The 17,886-nt window shown below is 36.7% G+C and overlaps 1 protein-coding gene across 1 annotated transcript in view; it reads right to left on the bottom strand.

Moving 5' to 3' along the window:
• Window positions 1-17,297, bottom strand: part of LOC129263859 (TBC1 domain family member 9B-like) — a 36,247-nt gene extending 18,950 nt beyond the window's left edge. The window contains exons 1-14 of the mRNA XM_064100698.1: window positions 17,291-17,297; window positions 16,560-16,661; window positions 14,023-14,106; window positions 12,905-13,038; window positions 11,265-11,467; window positions 10,761-10,832; window positions 9,478-9,610; window positions 7,727-7,837; window positions 6,748-6,836; window positions 6,142-6,254; window positions 3,870-3,947; window positions 2,551-2,707; window positions 1,092-1,200; window positions 137-231 (exon numbers count right to left, since the gene is read on the bottom strand). Coding sequence (XP_063956768.1) covers window positions 137-231; window positions 1,092-1,200; window positions 2,551-2,707; window positions 3,870-3,947; window positions 6,142-6,254; window positions 6,748-6,836; window positions 7,727-7,837; window positions 9,478-9,610; window positions 10,761-10,832; window positions 11,265-11,467; window positions 12,905-13,038; window positions 14,023-14,106; window positions 16,560-16,661; window positions 17,291-17,297 — 1,487 coding nt within the window. The remainder of the gene's footprint in view (window positions 1-136; window positions 232-1,091; window positions 1,201-2,550; window positions 2,708-3,869; window positions 3,948-6,141; window positions 6,255-6,747; window positions 6,837-7,726; window positions 7,838-9,477; window positions 9,611-10,760; window positions 10,833-11,264; window positions 11,468-12,904; window positions 13,039-14,022; window positions 14,107-16,559; window positions 16,662-17,290) is intronic.
• Window positions 17,298-17,886: the final 589 nt, after the last annotated feature.

Below are 17,886 nucleotides of genomic sequence, written 5' to 3'. Positions count from 1 at the left end.
TAAAGTAGGATATAAAACAAATGTAGCAAGGTCCCGTCTTACAAAGAGTTACGATTGATCTGATCAACCTCAATTCTATGGAAACCCCATCATTGTAATAATATTTTCCCCAGATGAATATAAACCAATATATTACCTATGAAGGTCTCTCTCGATCTCATCGGTAGCAATAGTCTCTCTCCCCAGACTCTGTTCAACTAATGATTGGTAATACCCAGGTTGTGTTGCCATCTGAAATATGAGACCAAATTTTACAATAAACAATAACAATATTCCACTATAATATCATGCTTTTCATATGAACACAATTGGTGGTATTTTGATAATTACATATAGGTCTCACTCTAGTACTTTATACCACACTTGTATGGAATGCTGGCTTCAGAATACTTCTTCCGTATTCATGGAAATCATTACGTACCAATAAATTCATAAAAATTCATTATATTTTTGTATTTTCCTATTCTTCCAATTTCAGGATTCTATTATTATTTGACAACTTTTTGCAACAGGATAAGAATAATTATTTGTGAATAAAAGTTGACAAGTGGCACTCCATAATAGTGTGGTCTAAGTTAAACCGGGTTTAACTAAACCATGGCCATCAGAATACCACCTAAAGGCCCATATTCTGAACTCTGGTTTAATTTAAACTCTGGTCTAAAGCTGTGGTTTAACTATGGAAAGCCAAATTGTGAAACAAGTTTTTAGAAGTACAGGTTCAATTTTGAAGCTCAACTCTCATTCAGGTCATCCATTATTGCCTGGAAATACTAACTGAATCAGTTTTCTTCACCATCGTGGCATAATGAAATAGCACTGCAAACAGAATAAACCTAGTAAACAGCATATCCGGTCGAGCCGTGGCGGCCAGCGATGAATAATCGGATGCATGCATTCACACTCAGCATGCACAACAGATGTTGACTTTTTCCCATGATGCATTGCGAATTTCAGCTTTTTCGCTGCAACGAATAGATGGTACACCGTATTTTGATTCCACCGAATTCTTAGGTGGTCATTTTATTGGATTCGATATGAACTTATTTCGAAATCATTCCAACTGGCATTTATCTTCAAAGGGCACTAACCTCATTGATGGCGCCAGAGTACAGCATCCACATCTCCCCTCTTAGGCTATCAGGAAGGCCTTTGATAATTAGATGCTGAGTCTCAACTGTACGATACATGCATACACCCCTGCAAGCAAAACAAGACAAGGGTCTTTTAATTTTCTCCCATAATAACATGAAACAAAGTTTGATACCTCCCTGCACATATCGAATTGCCATTTTGGTATTAAACCTACTGTGATTTGATGAAGATTCTCCTTCTTGTCCAATCTGCAAAACTTGAAATATTGGATAATTCATATTATAAAATATGCGCATGGTCTGGTTTAAAAATAAGATGTCATGACTTTCTTTCTTTTGTATCTGATCTCGATGACATTTTCAGCATTATACTGCTTGGACTTTTCTTTTTTATTCAATCAACTTTTTATTAGGTGGACTCCCTTTAATAATTAGATGTTGCATCTCAACTGTACGGTACATACATACACCCCTGCAAGCAAAACTAGACAAGGCACTTACAACTTTCTGCTCATTATAATGTGTTAATTTTCTCCTCATTATACATCTGTGAAACAATATTTGAATCCACCCTAGACATGTCATTTTTTTCATTCTACAAATGTTTTAATCCCCCTCTCTTTCCATCACCACCTGCCTCTCTCTCTCCCTCTATCTTTTATTTTCTCCCACTCTCTCTCTACCTCTTTTACTAACTTTCCATACTCTCTGAAGTGCATATTCCATAGATGTTCTTTCACTCTATCTTGCTTTCTTTTTTTTATTCCCCCTCCTCCACTTTTTCCCCCACTTTCTCTCCCCATTTTTCTCCATCTCTCCTTCTCCCCCACCCTCTCCCCTCCTTTCCTCCCCCTCCCCCTTTCTCTCTCTATCTCCTCGCATCTACTAACCTTCCATACTCTTTTAAGTGCATATTCCATAGATGTTCGTTTGCCGTCTCTCTCACTGCTTTGCATTCCTCCCTCTCCCTCCCACTTCTCTCTCTCCCTCTTCTTCTTCCCCCCCCTCCATCTCTCTCCTCCCCTTCTCTCTCTTTCTTTCTACCAACTTTCCATACTCTTTGAAGTGCATATTCCATCTTAGATGTTCTTTCAATGTCTTTCTTGAAGTTTTTATCCCCCCCTCCCTCCCTCCCCCCTTCTCTTTCATTCTCTCCCTCCTCCTGCAATCTCTCTTTCTTTCACTGTTTCTCTTGCTTCAGTTATCCCCACTCCCTTTCTCCCCTCCCCCCTCCCTCGTTCTCTCCTTCCCTACCCCCTCTTCCCATTTCTCACTCCCCCTACCCATCTTTCTCTTGCCACTAACCTTCCATTTTCAATGAAGTGCATATTCCACAGATGTTCTTTCACTCTATCTTGCTTTCTTTTTTCTCTCTCCCCATTTTTCTCCACCTCTCCTTCTCCCCATCTGTCTCCTCTTCCTCCCCCTTCCTCTCTCTCTATCTCTTTCTACTCACCTCCCATACTCTTTGAAGTGCATATTCCATAGATGCTCTTTCACCGTCTCTCTTGCCGGTATTTCATCTGATCCTCTTCTGTTGAATACCTTCACTAAGGCAGGTTGGAGCTGAAATGCTACGCTGTGATTGGGCGACTCACTGCTTGTTTCAGGGGCTAAAATGAATATTCAATAGATAGTCATGAATAATAAAACACTAAGGCAGGTTAGAGCTGAAATGCTACGCTGTGATTGGGTGACTCACTGCTTGTTTCAGTGGCTAAAATGAATATTCAATAGATAGTCATGAATAATAAAACACTAAGGCAGGTTGGAGCTGAAATGCTACACCATGATTGGGCGACTCACTTCTTGTTTCAGTGGCTAAATGAATATTCGATAGTCATGAATATTAAACACTAAGACAGGTTGGAGCTGAAATGCTACGCTGTGATTGGGTGACTCACTGCTTGTTTCAGTGGCTAAAATGAATATTCAATAGAGTCATGAATATTAAACACTAAGGCAGGTTGGAGCTGAAATGCTACGCCGTGATTGGGCAACTCACTGCTTGTTTCAGGGACTAAAATGAATATTCAATTTTCATGAATATCTTACAGTAAGGCAGGTTGGAGCTGAAATGCGACACTGATTCACTACTTGTTTCAGGGGCTAAAATGAATATTCAATAGATAGTCATGAATATTTAACACTCAGATGAGCTGGAACATAAATAATACGGTGTGATTGGGTTAATTACTGCTTGTTTCAGGGGCAAAAATGAAAACAAATATTGCTGCCAGAAAGCAGCATGCATCGAGGAATATAAATAAGATGAATGAAATAAAATGAAAATTGAATGACCTTCATACAAAGGAAAAACATCTTTTCGGAAATATTAAAAATTATGCAGCGAAATCATTACCTACAAGTGGAATCAATTACATTCAGTTTTTTAACTTAAAAAAAGAAATTGAAAGGCTTAAGGAAAATGTTGAAATGTGAATACACCCACGGGTGTTTATTGAACTCACATGTATTATTACCATAATCAAGGAGGTCTGTTAACACTCTAGAGTAAATAAAGCCTAAGGAAAATTTGAATGTATGAATACACCCACTGATGCCTATGAAACTCACATGCATTATTATCATAATCGTTGAGGCATGTTCAACAAAAGAGAAATAAAGACCAATGAAAATGTGAATATGTGAATACACCCACTCATGTAAATGGAATTGACATGCATTATCATAATTTCTGTTAACACTGTAGATTAACAAGACTAAGGAAAATGTGAAAGTGTAAATACGCCCACTGATGTCTATGGAACTCACATGCATTATTATCATAATCGTTGAGGTCTGTTAACACTGTAGAGTAATACATCATGGATGAGTAGTTAGAGCTAGGATCTGATGAAAAGAAAAAAATAAAATTATGAAATATTTATCTCAAACATATAAAAGGGGGAGTTCACCCTGATGAAAACTTTGCTGTAAAAATAACAGAAAATATATATTGGTGAAGATTTAAGGAAAATCCATTAAAGATTTAGAAAGCTATTCGAATTTCAAGTTTTTGATTTGTGACGTCATAAACGAGCAGCCACTCCATATTGTGATGTAATATAAAATGCATAAATATAATTTTTTGATGGTTCGTGAGGACTAATTTTTTATTTTCTTTTATGATCGGGTGTGAAATCATTTGTGTATTGATGTACTGAAGGTACAATGAAAACCATTTTCAATTTTCTGAGATAATGAAATTTTATTGATTTTTTACCATTGATATGTAGGAAAGCTGCTCGCATATGACGTCACAAATCAAATAATTGAAATTGTAATAATTTTTTTTATTCTTCAATGGATTTTCCTCAAACCCTCCCAAATATTTTTTATTATTTTTCTGCTATTTTTACAATAAACTTTTTGTCAGGGTGAAGTTTCCCTTTAATCAAAACAAATCCAAAGTGAAGAAAGGAGGGTTGTAATAAAAAACTTGGCAGTGGAGTGATTAAAGAGTAATTTTAATTGGCTCCTCATCAATTCATTGAACAAAAAGTGCATGCAACATTGTTATTGATTGGCTATTGTAAAAATAGCAAATATTGCTCTTCATGCAATGGTTTTTTTCGCAGGAGGCGAAATAAAGATAATCTATTCAACTCAACAATGCAAAATCTTGTACCGATGCACAAAGAGGGATATTTACTATTTGATTTGTACAAAGCCTTAAAATTTAATGTAAAGTATACTCGCATGAAAAGCAAAAGAAATATTGGCATAATTACTCATATCCAAGATCTGGCGCCTGTTTCATAAATCAACTTGCAACTGTTGTAACTTTGCCATTATGGCAACTACCATGGTAACCTTGATTATGATTGGCTGCTGAGCCCTGTTACCATGGTAGTTGCCATTATGGCAAAAGTTACAACAGTTGCAAGTACTTTATGAAACGGGCCCCTAAGCTGACCTACAATGTCTCCATAAAATGTTTAAAATTATATTAGCATTAGAAAGCATTAACAGCAAACCTGCAGGCATCGTCACACAAAGAAAAAAAGTAATTATGATATATAGAACGAAAGAAAAATAGAGACAGATATTAATTCGGTGGATTTACTATACGATGCGCCATCTAGCGGTTGCAGCAGACGGGCCGAAATTCGCGATGCCTCACGGGAAAAAGTCAAATCTGTTGCGCACGCGCTAGTACTATAAAGTGCATGCATGCAACGATTATTCTCCCTGGCTGACGAGGCTCGACCAGATACATGTATGCTGTTTACTAGGGTCCAGGAGGTGGGAGAGAAATTTGCCCGCCTATTTCTTTGCGAAATCTAGACTGTTTTTGGTGAATACTTGCCATATGGTTTTCATTTTGGAACCATCACAGTAACAATACAGTATACTAGTACTGTACGCTGCATGCACCCGCGCCATGTCGACCCCGCAGTTAGAAAAAAAAAATTCTCCCTTCCACAAGGTTCTTTATTTTCGAAAAGCATAATTACACTGTATAAACATTTACAAATTTTTCAGACAAACAGTAAATATACATAATTCCTAATACATAGACACATAGTCAAACTGACCTATTATACAATCAATAAGTTGTCACAGCCAAAGCAAATTTGGCAAGAAAAATAAGAGATCTGATACATATATCTAAGAAATAAACATTGGTAATAATTATGTATGATAAGGTGACAGATTGCCAGCTTGTTTGAAACAGTTTCTGAAACAAAACCGTTTCTTTCTGAACTTATTTGCTCTGAAATTTGTTTCATATAAACATTTTTCCATTTCATAATAAAGTTTTAAAGCCGACATAATTGTGGTAAATGTCTTTTCAAAATTTGGCAAAATATATCTCTTTTCTTAAGATCATCATGATACAGTTAAGAGCATTATTATTTGTACCACAAAATCCAAACAATTTTTTTTTTGTACGTTAAGAAGGTAGAAGTTAGAAATTTGGCCTGTTTGCTGCAACGGATAGATGGCGCACCGTATCGTGAATCCACCGAATTGATGGGATATGAAAATTCATATTGCACGGACAGACGGTAAGATATTCAGAAAGAGGGAACCTACTTACCACTCTCGTTGCTACCGAAGCTTGAACTTAGTAAGCTTTGCATTGGATCAGCGGTAGAGCGTGTTATACTGCCCTCGTTTGACGACGCTATGGAGATGCCGTCTCCTGTAGGTCTGTAAATGAAAACAAGAATGATTACAGTCATTGAACTGAATTGATACCCTAACATAAACATTATATAAAGAAAGACTTCATAAAAATTAAGAATAAGAAATAAAGGCTTTTGCTCCCGCTGATCTTGTTCTCTAGAATGATCTTACCTTGGTTTTTTGTGAATGCACTTCTGTTGACACAATAAACGTTAGCTAAATATGCATCTATTTAATGATTCTTACTCTTAATTGTCAATAACTCCTCAAGTTCTCTCATTTGTCACTGCATACATGTATGTATAACTTCCTTTTCTCTCTCTCTCTTTCTTCCTTCCGGCATTGCGCCTTGAGCACTCTGCAGAGTGGATTTGGTGCATTATAATTTATTGTTATTATTATTATTAACATTATTATTACAATAAATTATCTTCACCATTACCATTATTACCAATATTATCAATATATATATTGGTCTGTCGTTTTCATTCTGCTTTCGATTTGCCATAGGCATTACCTGGCATTTTCGGTTGTTTTTGCAAGGAAATCAGATATATGTTGAACAAGAAAATCTCTGTCAGTCAGCTGTGCAAAGAGGAATGTCATCTGTAAATTAAAAAAAATAAAATATATTGTGAACACTTGATCATCTAGGTAAAGTAAATCTATTACCACGAGTAACCAGTATCAGCTATTAAATATTTATTATTATTAGTCATTATCATTGCTATTATTTTCAGTAACAACATGATAACTATCCCCATATTTGTTAATGACATCATTATTTTTTCATTTTCATTTTTCACTGCCTTCATTATCATTGTCATTAACATTAGGGCCATCATCATCATCATCATCACCATCATCATCATCATCATCATTATCATAATCATCACCACCACCACCATCATCACCATCACCAACATCATCACCATCACCATCATCATCATCATCATCATCATCACCACCATCATCACCATCATCATCACCATCACCACCACCACTCCTACCAATACCACCATCATCTTACCTTAGCTCAAGTTGATATATGTAGCCCTTGGCTAATGAGGGATGAATTCTCAACCTTTTCCATCACCATCCTCATCATTATCATCACCATCATCATCACCATCATCATTATCATCACCACCACCATCACCACCAACATCACTATCATCACAATCATCATCATATCATCCCCACCATCATGGTCATCTTCATCATCATCATCACCATCATCATCACCATCATCATCATCATCATCACCATCATCACCACCATCATCATCATCACTATCACCACCACTATCACCATCATCATCATCACCACAATCATCATCATTATCATCATCACCATCACCACCACCACTCCTACCACGACCATCATCATCATCATCATCATCATCACCACAATCATCATCACCTTCATTGTCATCATCACCACCATCATCATCACCACCATCACCACCACTCCTACCACCACCACCATCCTCTTACCTTAGCTCTTGTTGATATATGTAGCCCTTGGTTGATGAGGGATGAATTCTCAACCTTCTCCACCACCGTTACATCTCTCATCGGTATAACCACCTGAACAAGATTCTTGATCTGACCACAAAAAAAACACAAACAAATTCAATATCAATACACGAGCATGCATGTACAATGGTGCTAAAAAGTTTGTGAACCCCACCAGAAAATGCACTCCTTCATGCTGAGTGTTGAATGTAGCCCGCAACACTACTAAGTCCGGTTAGCCCAGAGAAACGAACTTTAATTGAATGTAATATTTTATCATCTGACTTCACAACTAAACATCTAAAAGATTGCGGAACTTGAACACTTCCTAAATATGTTCATTTACTGGTGGGGTTAACTAACTTGTTAGCACCAATGTATTTCTGAAAAATAAACATTATGCCAAAGAATCATTCATGAATATATATATTAGTAATAGGGCACTTTAGCAATCCCTTTGCAGACGCTTTCTATAATGCTGATTATCTTTGTTAAAACATATATGCCAAAGTCATGAAAGAAACATTCATGAATGTTTGTATTAGTAATAGGGTACTATAGCAATCCCTTTGCAGACGCTTTCTATAATGCTGATTATTTTTTGTTAAAAGCTCTTCATAAAAAAGCAGCCTTTGTCAAATATCGGTGAATCAAAACAGCAGCACTTGTCGTCACTGACAAACGGCGTAATTGCAATTTTCCATCCGGACCGATTCTTAAGACAATGTGCTTTTCCAGGGGCCCGTTTCATAAAGAGTTACAACTGTTGTAACTTTGCCATTATGGCAACTACCATGGTAACCTTGATTCTGATTGGCTGCTGAGCCCTGTTGCCATGGTAGTTGCCATTATGGCAAAACAACAGTTGTAACTCTTTATAAAATGGGCCCCTGGTCCACCAACTTCTGACAATGACCTCCAATCTGTCCATTGTGATTTGAAGGGCATTTTCAATAGAATTATGAACGTTGAAGAAAGCATCTGAGAAGTGGATGCTGAAATAAGCTATTGTAGCTGTGCAAGTATTTTGGTCTGCATGATTTGCATGTGCAGTATTGGGCCTTTTACATGAGGCACTGAAATTTGACAAATTTTTCTTATTATTGTTATAAGCTACTGCAAATCCTTGCATCTGATTGGATAAGAAAAAAATTTGTGAGAGAAAATCACCGACAAAACTTTCCATGAAAGGCTTCCCATATGTGAATGGGGGCACGACTATATTACTGGTATCCCATTCTAAGTTATCCAATTCTATAAAATATCTCTATGAGAGTCAACAGACATACTTTGCCGCAGCACCTTCTCTTTGGAATAATTTGCCACTAAATTTACGAATTAAAACATAATTTGAGACTTTCAAATCTAAACTGGTGGTAGGTGTTTCATAAATCCGTCTATATGTTACAAGTGACTTAACGAATGACTGGTGATCCTCTCTTGTGGTAAATGATATTCATCACATTTTCTTTGATGCTAATTTAGCGCCCAAGAAAGGATCACCAGTCATTTGTAAACTTGCTCATAACTTACGGACAGCTTTAAGAAACACCCACCTGAAGTCTTATCTTATCTAAAATTATCCGTTCTTGGTCAAAGACACTCATCCAAACTCTCTTATACTTTCTGTTTTTCTTGTGCACCTCAGAATACCATATTCTCAGGTAGACGGTGCTATATTAATGCATATTACCATGATTATGACAAAAAGCTAAATGCAATCCACTTACCCTGCTAGCAAAACAGATATAATTCCTTGAGAGATACATGGTACCGCCGACGTGTGATTTGCTATACGGAGCCCAGAGCGTACAAGGGATGTTACCATCCAGCTTCTCCGCAACAGGTAACCGGAACACTCGCCTGCAGGCAAAGATCAATAGAATTTGTTTACAGACATATTTACTGAGTTAAAGTATTTCCTGATTCAAACATGTTTGAATGGGAAGTTCACCCTTACGAGTTTGGTTTCATAACAAGCAGAAAATTAGCACAAAATATTGGTCTATGTTTTAAGGAAAACTATAAAATAATACAAAATGTTATAAAATCAAGAGATTTCAAAAGAATTGAAGGTTTATCATTTGTGACGTTAGATTGGGAACTTATTTTGAATATTAGATCTTGTTATTGAATTAGAATACATCAATAGGGACAGTGATTTTCCGCGATCGCGGAAAACGGACGGAATTCACGGAAAGGGTGTTTTGAAACGGAAAGTGTCATTTCAAACGGAAAATCACGGAAAACGTATTTTCCCTCAAAATACACAGAATAGCAACAGAAATTACGCCAAAATCATAACAAAATGAGAATATTAAATGGCCACAAAACCCCAGAAAACACGATCTCACTTCGCTACTTTCATAACAATTCACACATCGTGACTGCACTCGACATCAGCACACTTGATTGTACCCCGCACCGTACCCGTACCCTGCCGCCGGCGCCGGGTTGGGCTTCACATGCACACACATATCGTTCACTGCACGGTCGTGTGTTGCTGCCCTCTACGTTTGAAGATGTAACAGCACGATATCGTGGTCTTAAAATCCAAGATGGCGGATTGGCAAAAGCCGTTGACTGATGATAACGATGTCCAAAAAACCCCAAAATTATCGATGAAATATCATTTCACCATGAAATAATGCTAATAATGTGAAAGGTGAGGATGTATGCATGCTAAATGGGGTTGGAAAAATATTTTATGCACCCGCATAGATCCGATTAGAACGGATTCTATTGTGTTGTTGGTACAGTAGCAGATACAAATTTTGACCAGTGCGAGTGTACGGTATTCAATGTGTAAACGGAATTGTCACTTTTCCGTGTGTACAAAGTCTATGGGGGAAACGGAATTTCCGTTTTCTGACATGCTGAAACGGAATTTGAGATTTTCTGAAACGGAAAAGGCAACTTTTTGAAACGGAAAATCACTGTCCCTACATCAAGTTATAAAGGAAAGAACATAAAAATGAAATTCGTGAACAAAGTAATCAGAATGTAATCTTACCTGTAAGCTTCACTCCTTGCTCGAGCGTCCAAATCACGTTTGAGAGACGAGACCTTCTTGGGAGCTTTTTTCCTGAAGAAAAAACATAAAATACGTACATTTAACATTTATCTAGACTGAATGTCATATATTCCAATGATCCACACAATGTTTAGGAATTGCATACAACAATTAATTGGGGTAAAAGGGTACCCGTTAGGAATGAATTCCTTGAATGCTTGAACCTGGGGCCTGTTTCATAAAACTTGTTATAACAAATTTGCTACAACAGTTAAAAGCTACTGAAATTCTTCTATCTGATTGGCTAATGGTAAAGTTGTTACAGAAATCATGCCTTTGTTACAAGAACACGTCTTTATGAAGCGGGACCTTAATCAGAGTAGCCATGCTATAGCCAGGATTTAGAAGAAATAAAGCTGTAAAAAGTTGCATATTATTATTACTAAGTACTATAAATATTATCAAATCTAGCATTATGAAAAAGTCAAGAAGTTGTTGCCTCACTTGACTTTTGATCTGTCCGGCAGATTACGATCTTCTGAGAAGCCTTCTTCGGAGAGGAGCTGGCGCATGGCTAGATTGGCAAGCTGCTCCATCAGTTGGAATGTTTCCTCGGGATGGACGAACATGGAGAAGTAATACCGCCCCTCTCGGGTCGTCACTCGTATACTCTCGGGAAATAGAACAGAGTTGCTCCTTTCCAGGTGCTAGGGAAGAAGGAAAAGCAAGATTACCTTTAGTGATGATGATGATTGTATGGACCGGTGGTGGTTGTGATAATGGTGGCAGTGGTGGTGGTGGTGATGATGGTGATGATGATGATGGTGATGGTGGTGATGATGGTGATGGTGGTGATGATGATGATGGTGATGGTGGTGATGATGGTGATGGTGATGGTGGTGATGATGATGATGATGATGATGATGGTGGTGGTGGTGGTGATGGTGGTTGTGGTAATGATGATGGTGATGGTGGTGATGATGGTGATGATGATGATGATGATGATGATAGTGGTGGTGGTGATGGTGATGGTGGTTGTGGTAATGATGATGGTGATGGTGGTGATGATGGTGATGATGATGATGATGATGGTGGTGGTGGTGGTGGTTGTGGTAATGATGATGGTGATGGTGGTGGTGATGATGATGATGATGATGATGATGATGATGATGATGATGATGATGATGATGATGATGATGATGATAATAATGATGATGATGATGATGATGATGATGATGATGATAATAATGATGATGATGATGATGATGGTGATAATAATGATGATGATGATGATGATGATGATGATGATGATGATGATGATGATGATGTTGGTGATGATGGTGATAATAATGATGATGATGATGATGATGATGATGATGATAATAATGATGATGATGATGATGATGGTGATAATAATGATGATGATGATGATGATGATGATGATGATGATGATGATGATGATGATGATGATGGTGATAATAATGATGATGATGATGATAATAATAATGATGATGATGATGATGATGATGATGATGATGATGATGATGATGGTGATAATAATGATGATGATGATGATGATGATGATGATGATAATAATGATGATGATGATGATGACGATGGTGATGATGTTGATGATGATGGTGATGATGATGATGATGATGACGACGATGATCATGATCATCATGATCATCATGATGATGATGGTCATGATGGTGGTGGTGGTAATGATGACAATGATAATGGTGATGATGATGATAATGATAATGATGATGATTGTGATGATGAAGATGATGGTGATTACGATGATGGTGATGTTAATAATGATGATCATGGTGGTGGTGGTGGTTGAATTGTGGTGATGATGATGATCATGGTGGTGGTAGTGGTTGAATGGTGGTGATGATGATGGTGATGATGATGATGGATTGAAGGGTGTAAAGATATTGGCTGATATGTTCTTTACAAGAAGAGGATATAGTCAAACCTATTTTATTACTTCATTTAGTTTGATTTCCCCATGAGTCATATTACAGGAACCTCTGCATTATTAGAGACCACTTGCTCATGAGGACCACTTTTCTTGTCCCCCTTGAGCGGCCTTTAAATACAGGTTAGACTATATAATAGAATTATATTCTACTTACTGTAACTTCTGTCCATCTGATTTGGAGCCTGGACTCGTTTCCCATGAGGAAAGAATAAAAACAGAAATGATCCACGCTGAGGTACAACCAGCCCTGGCGAGGTACACGCCCTTTCCAATAACTGCAGGAGTAATCTATGAGAATAAACATCGGTTGAATATAACAAATTAGTTCATGGGTACTTGTGATATCAAGCAATCATTGCCAATAGGGCATCGGGACAAACCATTGCCTTTCTAGCTGATTTGGAGCCTGGACTCGGTCCCCATCAGGAAAGAATAAAAACTGAAATGTTCCACGCTGAAGTAGAGCCAACCCTGAGGGTAGCTACAGGAGTAATCTAAAAGAATAAATATTGGTTGAATATAACAAATTATTGCACGAGTGGCTCTGATGTCATATAAGTGATTATCAATGGTTAATGGGCATCGGGACAAACTATTGCCTTCCTAGATGATTTAGAGCCTGAATAAAAACAAAATCCATACTGCTTACCAATTAAAAAATCTCCTTCTACAGAAGCTGTCTCTTCAGTAACAGAACAGGGAAAGTTTTATCGTTTCTTTAAAATAAATATGTGTATTGAGCAATGCAAATATATTTAGTCAATATATTAATAAAAGCATGCATTTATAAACAAATCTGTGTTAAGCAATGAATGTCAAGCAAGATTAACTTATTCTTTGGCCAAATGAAGAAAATATTTCACGTACCTGGGTTGCTGTTTTTTTTATAACCCTGTAATATTATTTACTGTATTCATGTTTCAACATTCAAACTCACATTAATAAGACAAGAACAAGAAAATCAATATCTGACATACATGTATCCAAATAGTAAATTCAATGTACATGTACATGTTGGTTACTCGAAGGCAGAGCAGCCAACCTAAACATAAACACTTCAGTACTTTAAAAGCTGAAAATCAGTAATTTGGTGAGGAAATCAGTACTTTCAAAGAAATACCATAGGACAACACGTAAAACTGAGCTTTAAAAATCAGTATTTTGTATAAACCACCAGTATTCTTCTAATTTTTCAGTACTAAATACGGAAAAAGCTGTACTACTCGAAAACTATGCTAAGGTATTCATACATTTCCCAGAAGTTTGACTTACAGTTGACAAGCTTCTCATCTTCCTGTATGGTGAAGAGTCGTCTCCATTTATCAGATGCAGCCTTGAAATGCTTGCTCTCTTCATCTATGCATTCAACAAATCAGATGCCCATTGTTAGGAAGAAAATCATACGAAAAGAGATCAGCAATAAAGACAATTATTACCCATATATCAGACATCTGAGCTGGTAATTTACAGACCATATTGCCCTAGATTTCATAAATATGGCGAAGGGATAGGTATATTATTTGTATTTTCCTCAGTCTCAATGCGCGTACTGACTTTGCATGCAGAGACGACGCAAAATATACCTTTGTATTTTCCCTGGTCTCACATCCGTGCATATCCATACATGTAGAAAGAGATACGCGTCATATTGATCCGCGCAACATAATATACGTCATAACGTAAAACAAAATGAGACAAACGCTGGACACTGCGACATTTCAAATATGTCACCATGGTAAAGCTTGGAGGCACAGCCTGCTCAACATGAATTAATAGAATCACATTCTGAAAGGGTATACGTATCTAAATTTACACAATTTTGCTCTAGATATCTGATTTGGATAATAATAAATATATTGACTGGCTTCTTTCAGGAAACAACAATTGGCCTTAAGAGAACCATATTGCCCTAGTCTAAAGACTCAGGCAAATATGATTTCAATGCGGGCAATATATTTTATGTTCCCCTCGAGGCCAGTCAATATTACATGTAAGTATTCTATGTGAGATACAGTGGCAGTCAGTAATCTTGAGTGTGAAAGTAATTTTACACTAAAAAATACACGCTCAGGTACAGAACAATAGGATGAACAAGCCAAAATAGCCATTTCCTTTGTTCTGGAGCGAGTGTAGAATCAAGTGTAATCTATGCTCAAAGATTACTGACTGGGGGCCCGTATTCTGAAGTCGGGTTTAACTTAAACTCAGGTTTGAAGTTGTGGTTTAAGTATGGATAGCCAATTGTTACATAAATAATTAACAGTAGAGATATCATATTTCAGCTAGTTTGGCTCTTAAATCATTCATAATTGTTTAGGAAGTACAAATAGATGATTGTCTTCACCATTGAAGAATCAGGAAAGAGCAAAGTAAATATAAGAAACATACAACATAATAAAAATTTTGACACGTTTGGCTTCCCATAATTTACATGTAAACCCGACTTCAGAATACGGGCCAGTGTCTGTAGGTCCCTTTATGGATGCTAAAAAAGTGAAATTAACTTCTTCTTTTTTTTCAGAATGCTTGGAATACTAAAATAAAAATTCTGCTTTATTGCAAGTCTTGTGGTTAGATTTATGTCCGAATCTGCTTCTAATAATAGCCAATAAATATCATTTACCAATGGGAATTGAATGTGTCTCTAATCATACAGGGAGGCTTGCCATAGCCTCGAAGTTTGATTTTTAAAATCAATCCCATTATTTAGAACTGTGATTGTTTATATCAGACTTTGACTTGTTATGCAAATCCTTTTTGTAATTTTGCATGAATAAAATGATTTCCTTATGTTGACATGTTATTAGGTATATACTATTTGTTTTGTTCTGTGTATATACATTGTATCTTCATGTGTGTAAACCAGTGAGAGAAGAATTTTCATTGAGGACAATAAAGTTATTCAATTCAATATTTTGCAGGTTAGAATGTTCATATGGGCTATTCCACGGTTACTCACGTTACATTTGGAGACACCTTGACTCATACTTGGAGCTGTAACTCCATTATTATTGATAGGAACTAAACATCTCTTTATCACAACATAGTACGCAGTCTGACTATCCTTTGTATAAAAACAAAACTTGGGAAATTTCATTATGCTCCTGGCAAATCTTTGAAATGTGTCGGTTACTCATGTTACATGATTTGGACATGCATAAAATGAAAAGTGGACATAAGTGAAAAGTGTCCTCATGCAAGGCTTTTATGAAAGTTGATTATATCCATTTCAAAGAAGTATATTAGGGAGACAAATTTGTATATAATTAAAAAAATAAAGAACACATGGTTTTTACTAGGGGTGCAGATAAAGTGGTTACTCACGTTACGGTTCAGATGGGCTATATGTACACAGACACATTGAGCTCATGTCCATCAACCTATGGAATTGCCCATATCACATGCTATTAAGTACAATCTATTTTCCAAAATCCGATCGCAAATTTATTGTGGGTGTTCTTTTCATCCAAAGTGAACAAAACAAATGGAAAAAGTCAAGCACTTAAGACACATTTTGATGACATCAACACCATTCAAAAATCGTAGAACTAAAACCTTGTAAGACTAATGGGGCGTTGCAAGAAACTTGCGATCAATTGCAAGTCTATTTTCGTTCCTGAAATCAAGCATATGCCATGCAATTAATTGCAAATTTGCGATTGATTGCTAATCTGCTCCATGAAACAAGGAGTGTAATCTGATATGCTAAAGTTAAAAGTGATCAATCAACTGTAAAATTGCAACAGAATATTTGCAATCGATTGCAAATATTTTCTTGCAACACCCCCTAAGAATTATTTTGATTTTACCTTCTTTTGTTTCTGTTGGTGAGGACGTTTCAACATTGGCCACTAAACTCTCGATCTTGCATTTTACAAACTCAGTCACGTCATCATCAGCTTCAAAGTTATCTGTTGAATACAGTTATGAACAGTGTGAATATCATTACAAGAATGTGAATATAGTTATATACAATTGTGAAAATAATCATGAAGAGTGTGAGAAATCATTATGGACGATGCAATAAATTGTAATGTGAAATGGGTCAATTTATCCAATAAAACATGTTTTTACTTTATATTCTTCACAGTCACACCATATTCACTTTAGGACTCAAGCATGCGAATGAGATGGAATGAGAGAAAAAAAATCATAATTAAATTTAGGTATACAAAAGTGGTTTGACTGCCTGGTTGAGTATGGAACATTAATAAATGATAAAAAATTGAGAGTGATGCGCACCTGTAAGGTTGCCCCTCCAGAGTGCTCTTATACACGACTAGTTTAATGATAGTTAAGTTCCATATTTTTAAGGAATTTTTGTGTCAAAACTTTTTGGAGGTTTTCAGGAAACCGCTGGATTGGTTTGTTCAGTTTTAATCTTGAGAATGACGAGAATTTGAGTATGGATCTTTTGCTCCTGTCATAGGTAGAGTGTTCAAATCACTACATACTGCCATAGTGATTTCTTGTAAGGAGTGACTTTTTGACTTACTGTGGATTACCACCAGGTATGAATAGAACTGTTTCTATTGCTCACCTTTCATGACTACTGGAACCTGAAACTAACAATGGCACTAAGTGGAACATCTTTTATTCTGTTCACCCTTCTATTGTGTTTGTTTAACAATGGCCATGATGGCCAGATAAAACACCCTGCATGCATCTACAATGTCAAGTGGCCAGCAGTATATCTTTGCAAATATATGGGTACTCACATACCATATTATGATAACACTTGTGCTACTTTTCAAGCTTCCTTGGTGATTTGTGGGGATGTAATAAGCCCCAATCCTGGACCCGGCAACGTAACCACCATTGATAAGAATTTGAATTCTGATAAAGGAACATATCATATCCCCAAACACACAATTGAAGGTACACGAATATCTTATAGTATCACACATTCTAGGAAAATCGGACATGAGTGTCTTCCGCGATTAGATCATGAAACATGGCAACGAATTCATGACCTTGGGATTGCTCGAAAGAGAAAAACCCATCGGGGGACCAAAGGGAAAGGAAGAAATATCCCCCCAAAGATGGTTGACTTTGCCCTAAAACACATGCAATCTGAATCTACAATGAACCTGAATAACCCTATACCTGTACTACTTCGGCAACGAGATCAGCGAG

The sequence above is a fragment of the Lytechinus pictus genome, chromosome 6, assembly GCF_037042905.1.
Source record: "Lytechinus pictus isolate F3 Inbred chromosome 6, Lp3.0, whole genome shotgun sequence".
In the NCBI taxonomy this organism is placed as follows: domain Eukaryota; kingdom Metazoa; phylum Echinodermata; class Echinoidea; order Temnopleuroida; family Toxopneustidae; genus Lytechinus; species Lytechinus pictus.
The sequence above is the reverse complement of the archived record's forward strand: the minus strand, read 5'-3'. Positions and strand labels throughout refer to the sequence as shown.